Below are 21,048 nucleotides of genomic sequence, written 5' to 3'. Positions count from 1 at the left end.
GGAGAAAAGCCCTCCTCCTTTACAGAGAAGGCAGAGCGTCCCAGGACCATCTGGATGCTAGGGATTTAGTTCCAGCGGAACCACGGGGCACCAGTGGCTGCTCAGGAGGAGGGGAGGCCCCGTCCCACCCGGAGAGACCCCGTAAAGGAGGGTGAGGCCTCCTGTCAGTATCCAGGGGTCTGCATCTGGTCCACTTGACCCACTCCTTTCCACACTTGGAAAGGTCGCAGCCATGGGAGGGCAGTCCAGCAGAGGCGCCGAAAAGCAGCCACGTCGAGACTGCAGCTATCCCCCGTCCTTCTCTGCTGGACCCCACTGGCTTTGTAGAGATGAATGGCAGAGGCCTTCCAAGCCAAAGTCCTTCTCCTGCTGCCCCAGACAAGCAAGAGCCCAGCATTTCTCCTCCAACCATCCGAAAGGTTGGTTTCCTGAGGGAAAGTGGGGCCTGGAAGAGGAATCTGGTTGCTCAGACATGAGTGTTGTTTGAAGGGTCCTATGCTCTCCCCAGAGATGTTAACCTTCATTCCTGTCAGAGATGTTAACATCTGACAGGATTTTAGATTCCTTAATGTTATCAAATAGTGTGACTAATAGAAGGTAAAGAGTAACAGAAAACGAATACGAACTTGGCAGTTAAAATTTCAAACTTTGGGAGCCCCACTGATGAGCCGCTCCTGCCAAGCTCTTTTATAAGAGAATAATTTGCAAGAAGCCATCACGCCGAGCAGGTAAGACAGTATGAAGACGTCTGCTTCTCCCTCAAGTCAGAGGCAGCAGCTGGCATCCCCTCTCCTCTTCCCAGACTGTGCTTTAGGATTCATAAAGGAACAGCAGAGCTCTGAAAAGGGCACCAACACACTAGCTCTGATTCCAGAGGCTCTCCCAGTAGCAAGGCATCCCTGAGACAGACTGTGTGGAGAAGCAGATGTGAGCCCGGGCAGGTTGACAGGCGGAGCTCCTGAGGCCAGAGAAGCCGGGCTAGGCAGGCCTGACTCCCCAGCGCTCAGGGAAGGCCAGCACTGCGCGGGCCCGAAGTGGGGGACAGACACCCTCCCCCAGCATGGGCCAGGCTTCGCTCTGTTGCAGGGACTCCTCATCTTTACACACTCATCACACTGGTGCTGTGCTCAGGGACAGGCATCTTAAGAAACTGACTTTTATATTTGGATGGCTCTGTTTAAAAAAAGGATGCTTAGAGTGGGCTCCCCTCTAAGGTCAAGCTACACAGTGGGGCTTCATCCCACAGGGGCAGGTTGCATGCCAGTAGCAGGCCACTCAGCACCCTCTACACCAAGTGAGATCAGTACTTCCCCCTACTAAGGGGCATGGCACCTTCTGAGGAAGACACTCCAGGACTGACATCCCAGAGGAAATACTAAGCCGGGCATGCACAACACGTGAGGCACCGAACGGCTCACCAGGCTGCCCGCTGCTGTCTGCTCCTCAGCCACGCTCCCTGCCCTGCACACAGCCCAGCCGTGGCTGAACAGACTTCCTACCTGGAGTAGGGAGGAGAATACTGCTGCTTAGCCAAGGCCTCCCTCCGCGCAGTGAGCCTAAACAGAAAACGCTCTCTCCTTTCCTAGTGACGGATGTGGCGAGGACTGATCATCTCGTGTGTACACTGGTCAGTATGATTTCATTTCAGTGTATGAATAGCGCCAACAACCTGCACATATCCCTCAGGCTAACAAAACACAGATAAGCTATAGTTAAGAATTCAGTCACTCAAATACCTCCTGACATAATTTCACTACATGATGAATTTGGTATTAAAATAAGACGGAGACACACATAAAATGGCCACAACACGCATTTGGTTTCTGAATCCCTGTTTGGGGCCAAACTGACCCTGGCTGTACAGGCAGCCTCTCTGGCATGGGCCGCATCTGAGGGAGGAGGCAGAGGCCCTCAGGCAGGGGACACAGCCACTCTGCCGGGCCCCATGGGCCCAGGGACAGGGGAGGAGGGACAGTTGGCTCCCTGGGAGGAGGAGCAGGGGCTGGCAATCCCCAAAGTTCCCTCCTTTAAAAACATGGGTCTAGAAATGCCTTCCCGGCACACAGTAGAGTGCAGCTAGAAGGTCCGACTCCTTTTCTGTTAACGTATGTCCTAGCGGGAAGGGGAGGAGCTTGCACTCCACATCACGTGTTTACTGAACAGCCCCGTGGAAGATTTCCATTTGGCATCTGTGTAGCAGCATCTTGGGTTAACAAGAGCAAGGACCAGGGAGGTGGGCGGCGACACTCTGTGAGCTTGGGCACTGGGTCAGGGAGGAGGGCTGGCTGGGAGACCCCAGGCTGGAATGACAGGATGAAGTCAACTTGCCTCTTGCCAATGATAAACCATGGGTTTTAAATTCATTAATATTCATTTTGGTGATAAAAATTCCTTAGGGTGGGAGCAAAATCACATTCCCAAGCAAATGTTAAATCTTCCTGAGGGAAAGGGGAACAGTTAAACATTAACTTCTCAAAATACCACTGAGCTCAGAGAGGCGACTGCAGGTCCCTCTGAGGCAGGCTACACCCCACCGTGATGACACACTTGGCAGGCTCTGCAGTAACACGGTCTTCTTCATTCAGCCAGCGAGTTCGACAGTGATGCCCACTGGGGCACAGAGGAAGGGTGCTCCTCCCTGGGAGGGCCAAGGAAGGCTACCGGAGGGGCAAGTCCAGCCTATTAGGGTCACATCATGGGATCACAGCAGAGTTCAGACAGAACAACTTAAAACTCTGCAAAAGACACTTTAAAAACATGATCTCTTGAAAAAATAAATCGCGACAATTTTCAACTTCATGCAAATCGAGGGCAGAGAGCGTGAATAACGATGAAGGGGAGAGCTGAAAAAATAAACATGATTCTATTTGGGCGGAATCAGTTCATCTCCAAAATCTTGAACGCCATGCCCCGGCCGCCAACTTCATATTTCTAGTTTCCATTCCTCCCCTCACCGTCCTCCTCCGCGGCTCCTGGGAAGGGCACAAGGTCTTTGGTCTCAGGATGTTGCAGGGTGCGGCATGGCGGACAAGCTCACACCAGTGAAGTCATGGGCAGACGGGGCCGGGCCCTCAGGAGTGGGTGGGTGCAGGCCTGGGCGGGTGCAGCCAGTGCGGCCTAGATGGCGCCTTCGTTGTGCAGGCTGTGGTTGGCCTTACTGTGCGTCACACAGTTCTGTTCGTTGAGCAGGTTGGCTGTCTCGTCTGGCAACCCGTCATGCAGCTCCGTAAGAGTCAATTCGATTTTAGTGTTTTCACTGTCTGAAGACTGAGGGGTTTTGTCCATCCGGGATGCCATCAAGGCATTTTGGTATTGCTGTCTTGAGATCTGGGGCCAGAAGATGGCACAGAAAACAAACCAAGATAATGCTTATTTTTAGGTTTTCTTATCTCCACATGTTCAATCCCCTGACAGGCCCACAGCAGCCTCTCTAGGAGAAAAATCACACTTGGGTGCAGTGAGCCACTTTTCAAAGGTCAAGTTGACTTTGGTGAACAAGTCAGTTCTTACTGATGTAACCCACTTCCAAATATAGTTTCAAACTTTTAGGGACTAGAAAACAGAAACTGGTTTCCCCCAGCTAAAGCTGGTTTGTTCTCCAAAAGTCATCTTTATTTCAGACCAAGGTAAGTACCCTGACTGCCGGGCAGAAGACAGAGCTGGAGCCTTCGCCGAGACCCTCCCGAGTCTCCTGACCTCAGCCTTCCCAGGGCCAGGCAGGGAGCCACGCACCCAGGAGCTCTTTGAAAAGGGGCTACTCTATTTTCCAGGATCTCTGGCTCCCATTCCCCGAAAGAGCTACATTTCATTTGGCAGCTCATTGGATAGAACCAAGAAGATCAACGTTTTTCTCAACCTGAGGCTTGGGCACAACAGACGAAGACAGGGTTTGTAGTTGAGAATGGAAGGAAGGGCACCACAGAGTGACAAAGGGAGAGCTCCGAGGAGGGCAAAGGGCAAAACAGACAATTTGCCAGGGAAGTTGACACGTAACTGCCAGGTCCAGCCATGCTGCACTCAGGTCTCTCACCTTAACAAACTGCAGATCCGAAAGGGCTCGCACCGAGTAATCGGGGATATAGACTTGGAGGAGCGAAGAATTGAGCTGGTTATTGCTGCTCCCCAGTGTTGGTGTGACGGCGTCAATCCGGTCGCTTCGACTCAGGGAGTCTGAGTGATTCAAGCCACATGGGCGAGGAGGGGACTTATTTTCACCTGGAAAAGGAGGGAAAAATCCAACTGTTTAAGTGAAGTAGATACAGCCAATAAAACCAGCTCTTTATTTTCCAAAATAAAAAATACTAAATGCCACACAAGCCCAGCCAACTGACTCCAGATGTCTCGGCCGCACAGTACGCCAGAGGGTCTCCTACATATGGCAGACTCGTGGGCTTCCCTGTACCAGCAGAATATGCCCATCTCAGCTGCTTGGCCCTGTGTATGTGACAGACACAATCCTCCCACGTCTCTAACAGCAAAGACCCTGCACTGTGTGCCTTCGTGAGGAACGTTCCTGGGTGCTGTGAGATGCTCAGGTGAGGACGGGCCAAGGCCCAACATGCAGAAGCTGCTTGGTGTCAAACGCAGGCCACAGGAGGACAGCACTTCATTATTTTGCCGGAAGTAAAAACAAGGGACTCTTGAGAATATTAAATCAGTAGGTATTATAAAGGGATCAAAATACTTGTCTGCTCATACGATACCCTCTAGCTGAACCTATTATCTTCATCTCTGACCCCATTAAAATCCCCCATCAGGTAGCCCGAGGATGTCGCAGGAATTTAAGAACACTAGAAGACACCAAACCCAAACCCCTAACGAGTGTTTGCATAAGTTATCTTGGGCGCTATAGTCTTCAGTGAGGTTTTGTAGCATCCCTCCCTTAAAACACAGTGGAAGGCGCTCCAGTCTGGGTGTTGTTGCTCTTAAAGGGAAGTTCACTGTGGCTTCTAATAGAAATGTCATTAAAAAATGCCCCTTCACCAAGGCTTCTTTCACTTTTTACTTTTCTAACCAACTATTGCAGATAGGAACTGCGTGCCCACCCTGGCCAGGTCTTGAATTGCATCCTATCACAGGACTGGAGGGGACCAATTCTCCCATCTGACGCTTGGCTCCTCTTTGCAATGTGTCCCTCGGAGGAGCTGGCCCTTGGCTGCACCTGCCCTTTGGCTATCGGGAAAGTTTGTCATCGCGCCCATCAAAACGTGCCTCCCTAACTTCAAATGATAGCCTCGCTTCCTCTGTGTGGAGCTTTAGTGCCTTTTCTTCCTCTGCTATTCAAAATAGCCCTTAGATAGGTGGAGAGAGCGATGGTCTACTTAAGTCTCTTCTGCAGGATAAATCCTGCAGCTGTTCATCTCACCCCATCGCCGTCTTAAAATAGGACACTCAGAACAAAACATAAGTACTCCAAGAATCTCCGGTGATGAGTTCGCTTTCTCCTAATTTTTTTTTTTTTTTTTTTTTTGAGACAGGGTCTTGCTTTGTCACCCAGGCTGGAATGCAGTAGTGTGATCTTGGCTCACTGTAGCCTCAACCTCCTGGGCTCAGGGGATTCTCCTGCCTCAGCCTCCTAAGCAGCTGGGACTATAAGTGTGTGCCACCATGCCCAGCTATTTTTTACATTTTTGGTAGAGATGGAGTTTTGCCATGTTGCCCAGCCTGGTCTTGAACTCCTGAGCTCAAGTGATCTGGCTGCCTCAGCCTCCCAAAGTGCTGGGATTATAGGCGTGAGCCACCGCGCCCACTTTCTCCTAAAATTTTTGTATCTTAACTCTCCCTCCAATTGTCAATTTATGAACTAATTTTCCATTGTTAGACAAATTAAATTCAGAGTGGCAGTTCCCCTTGTTTCCATTTCTACGAGAACAAGGCAAATTAACAATTTATCAGACTTTTATATTTAGCAGAATGGATCTTTGAATAGGTGACCCAATTTTGCTAAGTTTCAGATTCTTTATCTGTAAAACGTGGACCTTTTTTTTTTTTGAGAGAGTCTTGCTCTTGTCACCCAGGCTGGAGTGCAGTGGTACAATCTTGGCTCACTGCAACCTCCGCCTCCCAGGTTCAAGTGATTCTCTTGCCTCAGCCTCCCGAGCAGCTGGGATTACAGGCGTGTACCACCACGCCCAGTTAATTTTTGTATTTTTAGTAGAGACAGGGTTTCACTGTGTTTCACTTCAAGACCAAGCTGGTCTTGAACTCCTGACCTCAGGTGATCCACCCCCCTCAGCCTCCCAAAGTGCTGGGATTATAGGCGTGAGTGCCGTGCCCAGCCCTGGTACCCATCTTATAAGGTCTGACAAGGGTTAAAAATAAGATAATGTACAAAGTGCTTGTCTGACATCAGTAGAGTAGGTACCCCGTAAGTGAGCCCAGTTGGCATTTTCTATTCTTTCTTGTCAGCTTCCTCTCGGACCTTGCCACCATGCGCCCACCCCATGACCAAGCCTTTGCACATGCAGTGACTTCACGCAGGGTGACAGATTAGTCCGTTTTTTTGAAACGAGATCCTACTGTATCCCTGTGCTTTGGCCACCTATCTCATCACCATTTCTACAGACGCCTTCGAAACAGTTTGTGTTAACATTTGAAGGCTATAAAAACAAAACATTTCAACGTACTTTACTTGTCTGAGGTCTCCTGCAGTACTTTTGAGTCTCCTGTTCTCTCCTGAGGAGGATTTTAGGGCGATTTCTCCGATCTTCCAAAGCATCTAGACTCAGTCTGCTTCCTCTCACCCCACTGCCCTCTGTTTGTGTGAGTAGATCCTCTCCTTTGCCAAGAGCCTGCTGCCTGGCTCCATAGCCAACCTCTGGAGGGGCAGGCCCTGCCTTCCGGGTCCCCTTCCACAGCTCGACGGGCGCCAGTGCGAGCAGGGGTGCTGCAACCCTGAGCTTCAGCCCACTGCTCAGAGCCTCAAATGCCATCTTACTTAAAATAGTAATAATAAAGGTCCACATTCTTCATCTGAAGCCCTTGGGGGCCGGAGATGTTTGAATTCTGGAAGGTGATACAGTCTGTACACCCCATGTTACATACACCACCCAGTAATTCTGGGGCGGCCCTCGTCTGCAAACACATTAACTTTTGGTGAGACAGACGAGGATTCACAACAAGTAGAGCGAAAACCGTAGTGACTGACCCCCAGTTCAGGTCAGGTTTTGTGGCCAAATTTATGTTCCGAAGTTTTATGACAGTATAGTAATTATGGAAAAAACTCTGAAGATAAATATAGGAAAGTTGTGTTACCAACTAGGAAATCCCAGCAATTTTAATTAAAGACAGATTAAGCCTTTTCCCTTCTTTTTAATGGCTGGACGTATTAGCTAGGCCCGGCCACCCTCTCCTGCAGGGCAGTCGGCAGCAGTGGGATAGGAATGTGCTGGGTGTTCACTCCAAAACAAAGTCAGGTGGCGGGGAGCAGCAGGGCCGCCTGCCTGGCGGACAGCAGAGGCGCTCACGCTCCGCTCACACAGATGTGGGAAGAACCCAGGAGACAGGAATGTCGTGCACCTGTGTGGATGGGGTATTTTTCTTGCTTACCAAGAAGAGTTTACAGGTCTCAGGCCTTTGGCAAATGGGCTCTATAAAAGCGGCCTCAGGGTTTGAGGCTCTCAGGGCCTCTGCAAACTCCACGCACCACGACTTGCTGAGGTCAGAATAAGAACCAAGAACAGTCCCCTACTGCTGACCTGAAAATTCAAGGTCAGCCGCGCGGGCAGGGAGCACTAACAATCCACGCCAGAGCAGCTCTCCCTTTCCATGCTTCGTGGCTACTGTGTGCATGGCGACTTTGCGGTGTTCTGGACTCTCTACCTGCTGTGGCTTATGCTTTCCTGGAGAGCTCGCTATAAAGTTACAGAACCTTAGAGCTTTAGTGCTCCAAGGAACACGAAAACAGCCTGTCCAGGTAAAGGGAGCAGACCCAGCCAGCCAGGCGTGATGGGGGGCAGGGGAGGCAATCGGGAGAATTACGGAAAGGAAGCATGCAGAATTACCTGGAGAACCTGCTGCTAACAACTCTGTTCTGCTGACAACAAAGGTACGAGACAGGGACAAAGGAACTGAAAAATGGAGAAAAACAGGGTGAGATCACATCAAAAGGCAAGAAAAGAGATCTCTGTAATCAAGGGACAGGAGGGGATACTTATTCTACCAATACAATATGCGCATTCAGTTGCAGAAATGCAAGTCGGTATGGTATAGAAACAAAACAGCACACACTGCTTTCCAGGAAGAGGAATACAGGGAGGCCAAGACCAGGAGAAATCCTACCCATGGGCTTGTTACTAACCACGAAATCTCTTAAGCCAATAATAACTAATTGGGGTTGATAGCTCAAAAGGTGCGACTCTTAAGGGCTTAAATCACCAGTAGCTGCGCAAAAGGGGAGCTCAATTAGTCAACTGCCCTAAGAACCTGACCCAAACTGCTGGTGCCTACACCCCAATACTCACTCACTGCACAGCCTACAGCTTCTCATATGTGCAACTTTAGCTCATTTTAATTTTGACCTGAAGCTCTGAATTGTTAGGAATGCTTTCAAATCTCAAAATAGAGGAAAGTAAGTAAAGAACACATACACAGATTTCCTGGGAATGCAGACCAGAGTCAGCCTCATCACCGCTTCTCACCACCCCATCAGACTGAAAAGTCTCAGAACATGAAATGTTGAGCAGGAATCATGCCTCTGGGGCAGGCAGTTCTTAAGAACTGATTATTGCAGGCTTTCCCCAGATGGCGAACATCAATAAACAGAAACTTTACCTTGAGATGTCTACTAACTGTGCTTCTCAATGAATATACAAAATCCCAAATCTTAGCATAAAGTTAAGTAAAATACTAGGCTTTGGAATAGATAAGATGCCATTAATGAAATTCCCCCCACTTTTTTATTTTGAGATGGAGTCTCACTCTGTCACCGGGGCTGGAGTAAAGTGGCATGCTCTGGGCTCACTGCAACCTCCACCTCCCAGGCTCAAGCGATTCTCCTGCCTCAGCCTCCCGAGTAGCTGGGACTACAGGCATGTGCCACCACGCCTGGCTAATTTCTGTATTTTTAGTAGAGATGGGGTTTCACCACGTTGGCCAGGCTGGTCTCGAACTCCTGACCTCAAGTGATTTCCCCTTCCTTCTTAGCAGTTCCAGACTCAGAGGGCTGCTCACCACGTCCTCTTCTGAATGAGACTTGTCCTTCCATTACAGTTCAACAGAAACTGGGCTGATATTTATGTTTCAGAACCAGTAATTGGTAGAAATGTACAACCCACTCCTAGTTTCTTTTCAAAGTCATCTTATAAATCTGGTTCTGTTCACCTGGGGCTAATTCGAGATCAGCTGCCAAAACTCGTCACAGTCATGGCACCTTTCTGCTATACCCACATTTCCCCTCGTGTTTTCAAGGGGAAAAGGCACTTGTGTGAGGATCACTGCATCCTAGTCTTCTAATAATCACATGAGCTGGTATCATTATATCCTCTTAAGGCGGAGACCAAGAGCCTCGCTCAACATCACACGACCTGCCTGTGATGTAGCTGAAGCTACAACCCAGGTCTTCTCATGCCTAGGTAAGAGCTACCCCATCTCTGTCACTAAGCAGTGAAAACGAAGGTCACCTTCAAGTTTACGACAGAAACCTACTCATTAAGTAGGGTCAGACAGGCCTATGTTCACAATGCGTATGGGTGTTGGTCAGCAGTTGACAGTGGGAACACTGTGCCCCCAGGACTCAAACACCTGCAACAGGATAGTGAGAAGGGGTGTTTGGGACAGAGGAAGTTTAGAAATGTGATAGAATTCTTGACGTCTCAGTGACTTTCTAACCAAAACATCTTTGGGTTCCTCAGACTATTGGGTAGAGCAGTCGATGAAGACCAACGTCACAAAAACTTCCCTTTGAAGCCTGGCTTTCAGGAATTCTTTTAAAATGGGTTATTTTTAGGTTTGAGGTTTGTAAATGAGGTTTCCTAAAACTACACATCATTTGGTGTTTTTGCCACAAGGTGGCACTCCAGCACCTCTGTCGACCTGCCCGACCTGTTCAGGCTGCCTAAGGTGTTAATAGCAAGCGTGTGCACTCTGCCAAGCAGCGCCATCCCCAGCGGCCAGCAAGCCACCAGGTATCTGTGTTCATGTCTGAGGGAACATCTGGCTGGCTGGCATCTTGGAATCTTGTGCTCAGAGAACTTAGTCAATCCCATGGCCACTCACCCTTAACTGGCTGACTCAACTGGCCAGTTCTCCAGACAAGAGCCGGCCACCACAGGCAGTCAGTATATAGGAACAACCTCATTCGTCCTCAGAAACATGCAAATTAAGACCTCCCAAATTGCTAACATTTAACAGACTCAACAATATCAAGTGCTGGATACAGAGCAACCGGAATTCACACAGCACAGGTTGGGGGTAAGCGGGTACATCAGAGCTGAATCCAGAGGCACACCCTCTGACCTGTAGTGCCAGTCCCAGGTGCACACCCAGCAGAAATGGACAAACACATTCACCCAAAGACATGTACAAGAATGTTCAAAGCCACATATTCATAGTAGCCCCAGACAGGACTACCCCAATGTCTATCAGCAATGAAAGGACACGTGCACTGCTGTGTATTCATATAGTGGCATACTAGACACGGCAAGAGGAAATAAGAGTGTGATCACATACAGCAACAGAGGTGACGTGACAAGCATGACACTGAGAGAAAGGAGCCAGCCTCTGTGTAACACACACAGTGTCTCCATTTATGCAAACTTCAAAAGCAGGCAAAATTAGGCTGAGAAGTCAAGACAGCTGTTACTCTGGGGGACCAGTGACTAAAAGGGAGTGCGATGGGAGTTCTGTAAGGCTGGTAACGTCCTGTCTCTTGATCTGGGTGCCGCTTTACACATGTGTTCAGTTTGTGAGAATTCATGGAGGTGTGTATACTTAGGATTTGTGCAGATTTTCTGCATATATGATATACTTCAAAAAAATGTTCAAAAAGGAAATGAATGGGTCAGCTGGCAGATAGAGAAAGATGACAGGAGAGGGGCCTTACTTCCTAACATGTGGCCCTGCCCTATGCGGCTGAGAACCAAACGTACCTGGAGAGGCTGTCAGGGCCATCACGCCGTAGTATGAGAAGGCGCTCGCTTCAAACTTCATACCTTCTTTCCCAGCTTCCACTTCCACTTTCCCCTGTGGAAAGAAAAGGCAGGTATTTTCAGTCCAGCTGCAAGAGCCTATTGGCACACTCTGTACAATATTTGGTCCTTCCTTAGATTTTTGTCGAATTTCCTTTCCCAACACTATTGAGGGAGTAAAGCTTCAGCTCAACTTTCCCACTGGGAGGAGGGGTCTCATTCGTTTTAAATATGAAAACTGGATTTGGCTGATTGTGCAGAGGTGACAGTGTAAATGTGATGTTTATTTTTAAAATAATTTTTATATTAAAAACTTAAAATACAATGTTCTTTGTGGAGATAGATCTGTGTTACCTAGGCTGGTTTTGAATTCTTGAGCTCCAGTAATCCTGTCTCACTTCTCGGCCTCCCAAAGTGCTCCCCAAGGGATTACAGGCGTGAGCCACTGTGCCTGGCCTGTAATGTTTACTTTCTGTGAGTCCACTTAGTATCTTCCCAATATCTGTAGTTCTTGGATTCTTCAGGCCTCCAGCTATGAAAAGACGGCACATCTTGCTCCATCGGTGGGACCGAGCACCAAGACGATGCTGGGCGATGGCTGTCCAAGGAGCCAGAGCTGGGGCTGAATCAGGGTCAAGGGCCGACATGGTTCGTGGCCATGGAACAGAGAGGAATAACCTGGGTAGAGCCCACTCTCGTCTCACGAGCACGGTGTTCTGACCACTGAACAGACCCTCGCAGGCCGATAACTTGCTGTCTACACTCCTGGAGGCACTTAAGCTCCAGGGGATTTTTCTCCTGTTTTGGAAAAGCACTTTGAAGAAAGTCTCCTTCCGTTAAAACAAAGTTCCCCTCTCCTCCCCCTAAGATTTTCCCTTTTCTTCACTTTCGCTAACTTGTCTACAACTTCTCGTTTACCTTGATGAGTTCTTTTGGGACAGAGTGTCTTATTCATCCCTGGAACCCTAGGGTCCACTATAATCCCTGCATGGTAGGTGTTCACTGTGTTTTCTGGGCTACTGAAATGCTCTCATAAGTCAGTTTCACTTTTAGATTTTCAGGCTAATGGTCAGAAATGCTCTTGTTCCCATTACTACAACTGTGTGAGGCATCCTTTACAATGGGTGAACAAAAATTAAGATGCCATGTATTGAAAAGGAATTGTGCTAACAGCAGTGTTTTATGAATTCATTTAATGCGCACAACTCAACGCAGTAGACAAATCACTCCCCTCCCACAAATCAAGGGAGGGGGGATCAGCAAGATTTCGTAAAGAACAAGCTCTTCATCAGGGTGCTAGGAGGCTGGGAGCAGTGGTTCATACCCATAATCTCAGCACTCTGGGAGACCGAGACGGGCAGATTGCTTGAGCCCAGGAGTTCAATATCAGCCTGGGCAACACAGCAAGACCCCATCTCTACAAAAAATACAAAAATTAGCCAGGTATGGTGGCGTGCACCTGTAGTCTCAGCTACTTGGGAGGATTACTTGAACCTGTGAGGCAGTGAGCCGTGATTGTGCCACTGCACTCCAGCACGGGCCACAGAATGAGACCCTATCTCAAAAAAAAAAAAAAAAAAAAAAAATGCTATGCCACCTGATGCAAACTATTATTTTATATTAAGTTTCCAATTACGAAAGCTCTTTCTTGGGCCATTTCTTCAGAAGATGAACTACTGCCTTTCAGGTTTTCATGTTCAACAGAAATGACAGTTCACCAGTCCCTAGCCAATTATCTTGCTGTATAAACTTATAACTCTACCCATGATATAAAAATCCACCTGCAAATGGGCAGGTAATGAAAACCCTCCCCACACGGGCAGGGCCCTACAGGTGACACTGTGGAGTCGGAGATGACAGCTGTCATCCCCCACAGGCTGACCATGCAGCAGGGACAGGTGAGCACATGAGAAGCAATGGCCCACAACATGGCACACAAGAGCTCAGCATGAGGAAAAAGACATTGGGAACAGAAGCTCCCAGAAAAATCTTACTTCTTGTTCTTACATAAAGACAAATCACACACAGGAAGGAAAAGCCGTGGATGACCAAGAGAAGGGGACAGCACGGGGGAAGCCCAGGGCAGCAGCAGCGGCCGGCCAGGCTCTGGATTTGCAGGGAGGAGTGAGGGCAAGTCTGGAAGGCAGCTGGGTGAGCAGATCCCCAGGCGATGGGCTGGCGTGGTTGGGTCCTGGGTGGAGGAACAGAGTTTGCTTCTGCGAGGGTGGCGGCCACAGGGCTGAGGAGGGACTGCAGTAGAGAAGCTCTTGATAAGGGATTCAGAGAAGCCATCAGGGACACAGGAGTATAGGAACCAGAGGCCCATCGGGAGGGGCTGAGGAACACGGACACCACGAGTGGGAGAAAGAAGGTCTAGAGAGAGGTCAGGGCTGGAGACATGGACCTGAGACAGGAAAAGGACTGAAGCGTGGCCCACAACTGAGAGCAGGAGGGAAAACTGAAACCGTAACAGGACCACGGCAGAGCCTGACAAGGGAGGCCCAGAGAGCAGCACCATGGCAGAAGAGCAGGGGACAGGAGAATTCCAGGGGCAAGGATGGTCAGGGCCTCAGGTGCTCAAGGCCGCCGGGGAGCAGCATCACTGACCACAGGCCGCTGGGGGCTGCAGGAGGCTTTCCTACCCCACAGAGGATTCAGTGGGGGCACGGTGGTCCCGGCAGGAGAGGGACAGGCAGCAGGACGTCCCCATCTGTGGGACCACAGGAAGGCTGTTGAAAATTCGGGACTCTGGGTGCTGGGGAAGTCCCTGAAGTAGGGTCCCTTCAGAGAGGAGGGGAGGAACAAGGTTCAGAGATAGCAACAAACACAGGAGTGGCTGCGGTACGTGTCTCCCCAATTCTGTGTCCATCTCTTCCTGAACTGACACTTATGTGCTGGCTGCAAATGTCTGCTTTGTAGTTTGTAACCTCAAGAGTGGCTGCGTGACCAGCTCTGAGGCTGACCCTCCGTGCAGGAAATCGGGAGGAAGGGTCAAATGCAGTGGAGCCTCATGGTGACTTCCATTCCTGGGGGTCTCCAGTTATCTGGAGCATTTGTTGTACAAATTACAGGGGCTTTTGTGTTGTGTCCCTGCAGAGAGATGTCAGGTCACTATTCTTTGGAGATAAACTGTCAGGCCCAGTAGGGCTGGCACTACCAAAACATGACTATAAAACAGAAAACCATGCATCTTTTTTCCCCTCTATTTAATCCATAGGTTCACACCATCTGTCTCTTGGAAGTGTGCAGTGGTTCCACTCAGGCATGAAGCTCTGCCTTGCACACTCAAAGCAGAGATTCCCAAATTACTGACTCTGGCTCTGGCCCTCGGGCATTCTCATTTAATGATATAGGTGAATCTGGGCATGAGGATTTTATTTAAAAAGCTCTCCAGGTGATTCTAGCAAGCCGCAAACTTTGGGAATCATTGCTTTAAGGCTCTGTCTGTGACGAGTGGCCCCAGCCCTGGAAACTGTGTGCCTGGCCTCTCAAGGGACTCCCTCAAAGGCAGTGTAGCTGAGTCGGCCGATTAAGCAAGGGCAGCTGCAAGACTCAAAACTCCAGACCACTGCCATTCCAGTTGATGCTTCCTCTGTCCTTCCAGACAGGATCCCAGGCAGGGGAGGATCTGCCATCTTCCCTCTGGACTCCATCTAGTCGAGATCCACTGTTACAGGGTGGATACGCTAGCTCAGTGTATTCCTAGACATTTCCATCCTAATGGCCAGTAAGACACACCTCTACAAAGACAGATACAGGGAAAGACATGGGGTTGCCAAATTTGTTTTTCATAAAGATGGTTTTAAAATTTATTTTTTTCAGACAGGGTCTTGCTCTGTCACCCAGGCTGGAGTGCAGTGGTGCAATCACAGCTCACTGCACCTGCGGTAAGAATCCTGCAGCCTTGAACTCTAGAGCTCAAGCAATGCTTATAACTCAGCCTCCTGAGCAGCTGGCACTACAGGCGTGCACCACCATGCCCAAATAATTTTTTCTATTTTTTTCATAGAGACAGGGTCTCACTATGTTTCTCAGGCTGGTCTTGAACTCCTGGCTGCTCCTCCCTCCTCGGTCTCCCAAAGTGTTGGGATTACAGGCATGAGCCACTGTGCCTGGGCAAAATAAAGGTATTTATTTAAAAAAACACAACTATTGCCAGGCACAGTGGCTCACACCTGTAATCCCAGTTACTGGGGAGGCTGAGGCAGCAGGATTGCTTGAGGTCAGGAGCTCAAGACCAGCCTGGGCGAAATAGTGAGGCACTGTCTCAGAAAAAAAAAAAAAAAAAAACTCAAAACCCAGCTATCTACTGTTACCATCATTTCATAAAAGACCAGACATTTAACCCCTCAAATTTAGAAAATATATCATTTCAGAGTAACAGGTCTTCAAACTGAATACACAGAGCTTTATGAAAAGCTCATTGCAACTGCATTTTTCTCATTCTGCCTCAAACTGACAAAAACTTTGTTAAAAATATCTCAGCACTTAGGAAGAGTTACCACATTAGAGTAATTTTACTTCATTAAAAATTGCAATAGATTAAAGGGTACCTGCAGCTCTTTCAGTTCTATAAGAGCATTCTATGACTCTACAATTCCAAGAGTTTTCAAACCTGCCCACCCCTCTGCATCCCTCTCTATAGGATTTAAACTTTTCTGGCAGGCAAGTTTTAAAAACATCCGGTAAACATATCTTATTCATTTACGTGTTAGTGGTTCCAAAAAACAATCATTTTCAAATAACCTTACCAGTATACAAATTAGGGCCCAGGAGGAGATGGCTTACCTGGCTTGAGATTAATTAGGTATCTTTTCAGATAACAACTTTTTCCATATAAGGAAGCTACATATTGATTTTACTTTTGAAACATTTGTAAGTTTACTCTAGTCAAGCGTATCACCAAAAAAACCAGGACAGGACATGATGAATTCCAAGAATTCCCAGAGGGAAGTAGGGCTTCGTGCTTATAAACTGACTACCTTGGAAGAAGGCCTCACTGGACCAGCAAAGTTGGCTTCCTGAGTAAAGTATCTCTCACAGCATCCTGCCCTTCTTTGGACAAAGGTATCAGATAACCTCTTCTCAAAGTTTCTAAGTGTCCACAACCTACTCAACAGCCCGTGCCACGCCTGGCTTCAAAGTGGAATCCTAAGCTTCCCTAGCCAGCATGGGCCCAACCACACTGGTGCAAACAGCGCCAACCAGAGGATCAGTGCATGCACTCCGAGGTGGGACTTCCCCATGTGCCACATGCTGAGCGGCCACCTGGTCTCCCGCTCACTGTCTTGTTTTTCAAATCGCCATCACAAAGTATTCAGGGGGGCCTGACTCCTGAAAGGAGGTGATGAGATGCCAGGGGCACAGAGACTGGGTTGTATTAACCGAGAGGGGTGGCAGCACCCAAAGATGCCCACTCAAAGCCTGGGGAGACCTGGTGCCCCAACACTCTCTAGCAATGCTTTCAATCTGGAGCCTGTGATGGAATGGCCAGACTCAGCAAGTTTGCTAAATTTACTTTTCAAAATGTTGATAGTTAAAATTAATCTAGACACATTTTGGACCATCTGACCATTTTCCAATCAAGTGCTACCACCAGATGTGAGTGCCAGCAGCCACCTTGGCCACTCTAGTGCCACGTGGTATTACTTGGAGCATCACAGCTAAGCCTTGCTACTGTCAGCTGGGAGCTTGCTGGTAACGCAGCATCTCAGACTCCACCCCAGACCTACTGAAGCATTCATCTCGTACTGAAGGATCTGCAGTTCAACAAGACCCACAGGTGAATTCTCTGCACATTAAACTGTGAGAAGCACTAAGCTAATGAGTAGGAAACAGAGTGGGATTTAACAGGGAAGTAATTCAGTCACACCCAGTGGAGGCCAAATTATAGCACAACACACCATAGAAACATTCAAAGTAGCTCAGATTTGGCAAAGGGCTAGAGGGTGCGGTCATCTTGGACACACAAAGGCCCCAGGTGTGCTGACTGCAAGGGAGCTTGCACTGCAGCAGCCCTCCACAGCCCTGGGATAGGGCCCTTCCGGATCAGCCAAATATCACCTACACATTGAGAGTTTATTCATTTAATAGTTTTGGTTTATAGTTCTATATGAGAGTTCTAAAGCAAAGGGAGCTTATACCTAGTCAATTTTACATTGACATATACTTAAGTAGTACAATTTTAAAAGTTTCAATGCTGGGTGTCCAAGTAAAATGGGTGTGTTATCTGTGCTTGACTCAAGATTGAGGATCCGTTACTGCACTGGGGTACACAGACCATGCAACTTAAAAACCCATGAGGAGGTTGCTATTAAAAGCTTAAATTCTCCTTCCCATATCAGGTGAAGGGTGAAGGCATACTAAGCATTGTCAAGGGCTGTATAAATCTAAGATGCCACCTGCCATCTCCACAAGAGGACGACCTCTGTTTATAGGGAAAAGTCCCTTTTGAATCCATGTCAGATGCTCTAAAAAAAGAGTGTGGATGGGCCAGGCACAGTGGCTCCCACCTGTAATCCCAGCACTTTGGGAGGCCGAGACAGGCAGATCATGAAGTCAAAGATCGACACCATCCTGGCCAACATGGAAAAACCCCGTCTCCACTAAAATACAAAATTAGCCAGGCATGGTGGTGCATGCCTGTAATCCCAGCTACTCAGGAGGCTGAGGCAGGAGAATCGTTTGAACCAGGCAGGGAGTCAGAGGTTCCAGTGAGCCGAAATCGCGCCACTGCATTCCAACCTGGCGACAGAGCAAGACTCCATCTCAAAAAAAAAAAAAAGTGTGGTTGAAGTGGGAGGCAGGCAGAAGGAATGAGGCACAGGGAATGAGGCAGAGGGAGAGGGAAGGAGGAACATTAATTTGGGGCATGAAACCAATAAAAAAAATTAACTCCAGCGGGGGGGGGGGGAAGTATTCCTTTCTGTAGGTTATGTAATGGCAAATAAAACAGGTATTTCTTTTGTTTTCCTTATGTTTTCACATATTTCTTAGTTATTCTTTATGTTTCCTAAATTATAATCTGGTTATGTGCTGTGGAAAAGCAATCATGCTATTTTTTATTAGCTCATTTAGACATTGTACTCCCCAAAGAACCAACAATTCCTCACCAACTGCATAAATTATACAATGATCCATTACTTTTTTTTTTTTTTTAGACGGAGTTTCCCTCTGTCACCCAGGCTAGAGTGTAGTGACATGATCTTGGCTCACTGCAACCTCAGCCTCCCAGGTTCAAGCGATCCTCCTGTCTCAGCCTCCCAAGTAGCTGGGACTACAGGCATGCACCACCATGCCTGGCTTTTTTTTGTATTTCTAGTAGAGATAGGGTTTCACCACACTGGCCAGTCTGACCTCAAGTGATCCACCCGCCTCAGCCTCCCAAAGTGCTGGGATTAACAGGTGTGAGCCGTCACGCCCAGCCTATTGCTCTACTTTTATTAGGAAAATGGTTCATAACAGTTATAATCACTGTGAACACACTCTTTTTTTACTTGACATTTTTGCACATGCTTTCCACTTCTTCCATTACTACATAGTGATCCCTCATATTATCATCATCTCACTTTAATTAGTTAGATATGAACTGGGCTGGGTATAGTGGCTCACGCCTGTAATCCCAGCACTTTGGAGGCCAAGGTGGGCGGATCACGAGGTCAAGAGTTCGAGACCAGCCTGACCAACATAGTGAAACCCCGTCTCCACTAAAAATACAAAAATTAGCTGGGCGTAGTGGCACATGCCTGTAATCCCAGCTACTTGGGAGGCTGGGGCAGGAGAATCACTTGAACCCGGGAGGCGGAGGTTGCAGTAAGCTGAGATTGCACCACTGCATTCCAGCCTGGGCAACAGGGCGAGACTCCGTCTCAAAAAAAAAAAAAAAAAAAAAAAAATAGATATGAACTGTTTCTACTATTTTATAGTTAATAGATTTGCTATAAATATATTTGCATAGATACCTTTGTAAAGCAATGATTTATTTAGATGGGAGGCTGCCAGTTTAGGATATGATTTATTGTACTTTTTCTTTTTTGTCCACCATTCACAGTTAAAAATGTGAAGGGATGGGGTATCTGTCTTCTAAAATCAGTAATAGATGCTTAACTTTGTCAACTGTCTTTCTGACATCTACTGATATAAATCAGAATTTTTTTTACTACTTTCCCAATTAATGTGACATATTTTGGTTTTGTTGTTCTTAAACTGGCACTGCATTCCTAAAACAAATCCAGTTCAGTCGCAGCCACAAGTCAGTAACCCTGGGTGTGTGTTGCTATCTGCTACCATATTATTTAGAAATTCTATATCAATGTTGACAAGTGAGATTGGCCTATATTATCAGATCTTAGGATTTAGGATTAAGCCCATATCACCCTTAAAGAATGCAATTGACTATCATGCCATCTTGTTCTATAATATAGAAATTGTGAGTTTTTTGAAGATTGAATATTTTTTCTAGCAAATCCTTTTATTCTAGCTGCTTTTATGGGGAAGGAGAGAACTTTTATCTTTTATCACATCAATTATGCCAATAGAAGACTGACTTTGTTGACATTTTTAAAGAGCCAAATCTTGATTGTATTTATGGGTTATAAGGCATTTTCAATTTTAAATTATTATTATTATTATTATTATTATTATTATTATATATTTTTTTGAGACAGAGTCTCACTCTGTTGCCCAGGCTGGAGCACAGTGGTGCGATCTTGGCTCACTGCAACCTCCGCCTTCTGGGTTCAAGTGATTCTTGGGCCTCAGCTTCCTGAGTAGCTGGGACCACAGGTGCACGCCAACACATCCAGCTAATTTTTGCATTTTTAGTAGAGACGGGGTTTCACCATGTTTGCCAGGCTGGTGTCAAATTCCTGACCTCAAGTGATCCGCCTGCCTCAGCCTCCCAAAGTGCTGGGATTACAGGCGTGAGCCACCACGCCTGGCCAGTTTAACAATCTTTACTAATTTGTTATTTTTTAGTTTGCTGCTTTGCTCTTTTTTCACATAATTATAGTTCTCTATTTTCTTTTTAAGTACTTAGAGGAATAAGATTTCTTAAAACTGACAGACCACCTATATGGTATTTACATTATTTAAAAATAGACTTTTATGGTAATACTATATATATTTTATTACATTCTATATGTTTTCTCTAACTCAGTTGCTATTTAGGACTTTTATTTTGCCGTTAGCTCTATTTTAAAATTACTTAAATAGTACATGCATGAGGTGAGAAAGTTAAACTATACAAGGAAGAAGGCAGTCTTCCTTCCACCCTATTTCCAGCCTTCCAAGGTGCCCCCTTAGAGAGACTTGCTGTTGCCAGTTTCTTGGGTAACCTTCTGAAGATAATTCATGTAGATGCATGTTTATTTCTTTTACAAAAATGAGAGGACATTATACACTGTGTTCTGTGTCTTGAATATAAGCCTACATAAAAGAATTTATCACAATTTTAACATGGCTTAGTATTTTTTAATATATGGCCTTTTCTTTAAATTTATCTTATTTTTTTGGAGATGGGGTCTCACTCTGTCTCTCAGGCTGGAGTGCAGTGGCACCATCTCGGCTCACTGCAACCTCTGCCTGCCAGGCTCAAGCGATTCTCCCACCTCAGCCTCCCGAGTAGCAGCCACCACTCCTAGCTAATGTTTGTATTTTTGTAGAGACAGGGTTTCACCATGTTGCCCAGGCTGGTCTTGAACTCCTGGACTCAAGTGATCCACCCACCTCAACCTCCCAAAGTTCTGGGATTACAGGCATGAGCCACCACACCCAGCACTTTTATGTATTTTTTATTTCTAATTTTATTTCATTATGATCGATTCAGGTAGTTTTATGAAATTTCTTTTTGTATTTACTAGCATGTACACTGTAACATGATAAATGATCAATTTTTTGAGTCACATAGCTTTTTTATTGAGAC

At 47.1% G+C, this 21,048-nt stretch overlaps 2 protein-coding genes across 4 annotated transcripts in view; one reads left to right on the top strand and one right to left on the bottom strand.

The window, feature by feature from the left end:
* Positions 1–21,048, top strand: part of ARL3 (ADP ribosylation factor like GTPase 3) — a 537,289-nt gene that overhangs the window by 114,614 nt on the left and 401,627 nt on the right. The gene's annotated exons all lie outside the window — the stretch shown is intronic.
* Positions 1,816–21,048, bottom strand: part of CNNM2 (cyclin and CBS domain divalent metal cation transport mediator 2) — a 165,249-nt gene continuing 146,016 nt past the window's right edge. The window contains exons 5-8 of one of the 2 annotated variants that reach the window (XM_050804113.1): positions 11,088–11,181; positions 8,004–8,069; positions 4,031–4,215; positions 1,816–3,327 (exon numbers count right to left, since the gene is read on the bottom strand). In XM_050804113.1, the coding sequence (XP_050660070.1) occupies positions 3,118–3,327; positions 4,031–4,215; positions 8,004–8,069; positions 11,088–11,181 (555 nt within the window). In that variant the 3' untranslated portion in view covers positions 1,816–3,117. The remainder of the gene's footprint in view (positions 3,328–4,030; positions 4,216–8,003; positions 8,070–11,087; positions 11,182–21,048) is intronic. The other variant, XM_050804115.1, reaches the window with a different exon arrangement.

The sequence above is a fragment of the Macaca thibetana genome, chromosome 9, assembly GCF_024542745.1.
Source record: "Macaca thibetana thibetana isolate TM-01 chromosome 9, ASM2454274v1, whole genome shotgun sequence".
NCBI lineage: Eukaryota > Metazoa > Chordata > Mammalia > Primates > Cercopithecidae > Macaca > Macaca thibetana.
The sequence above is the reverse complement of the archived record's forward strand: the minus strand, read 5'-3'. Positions and strand labels throughout refer to the sequence as shown.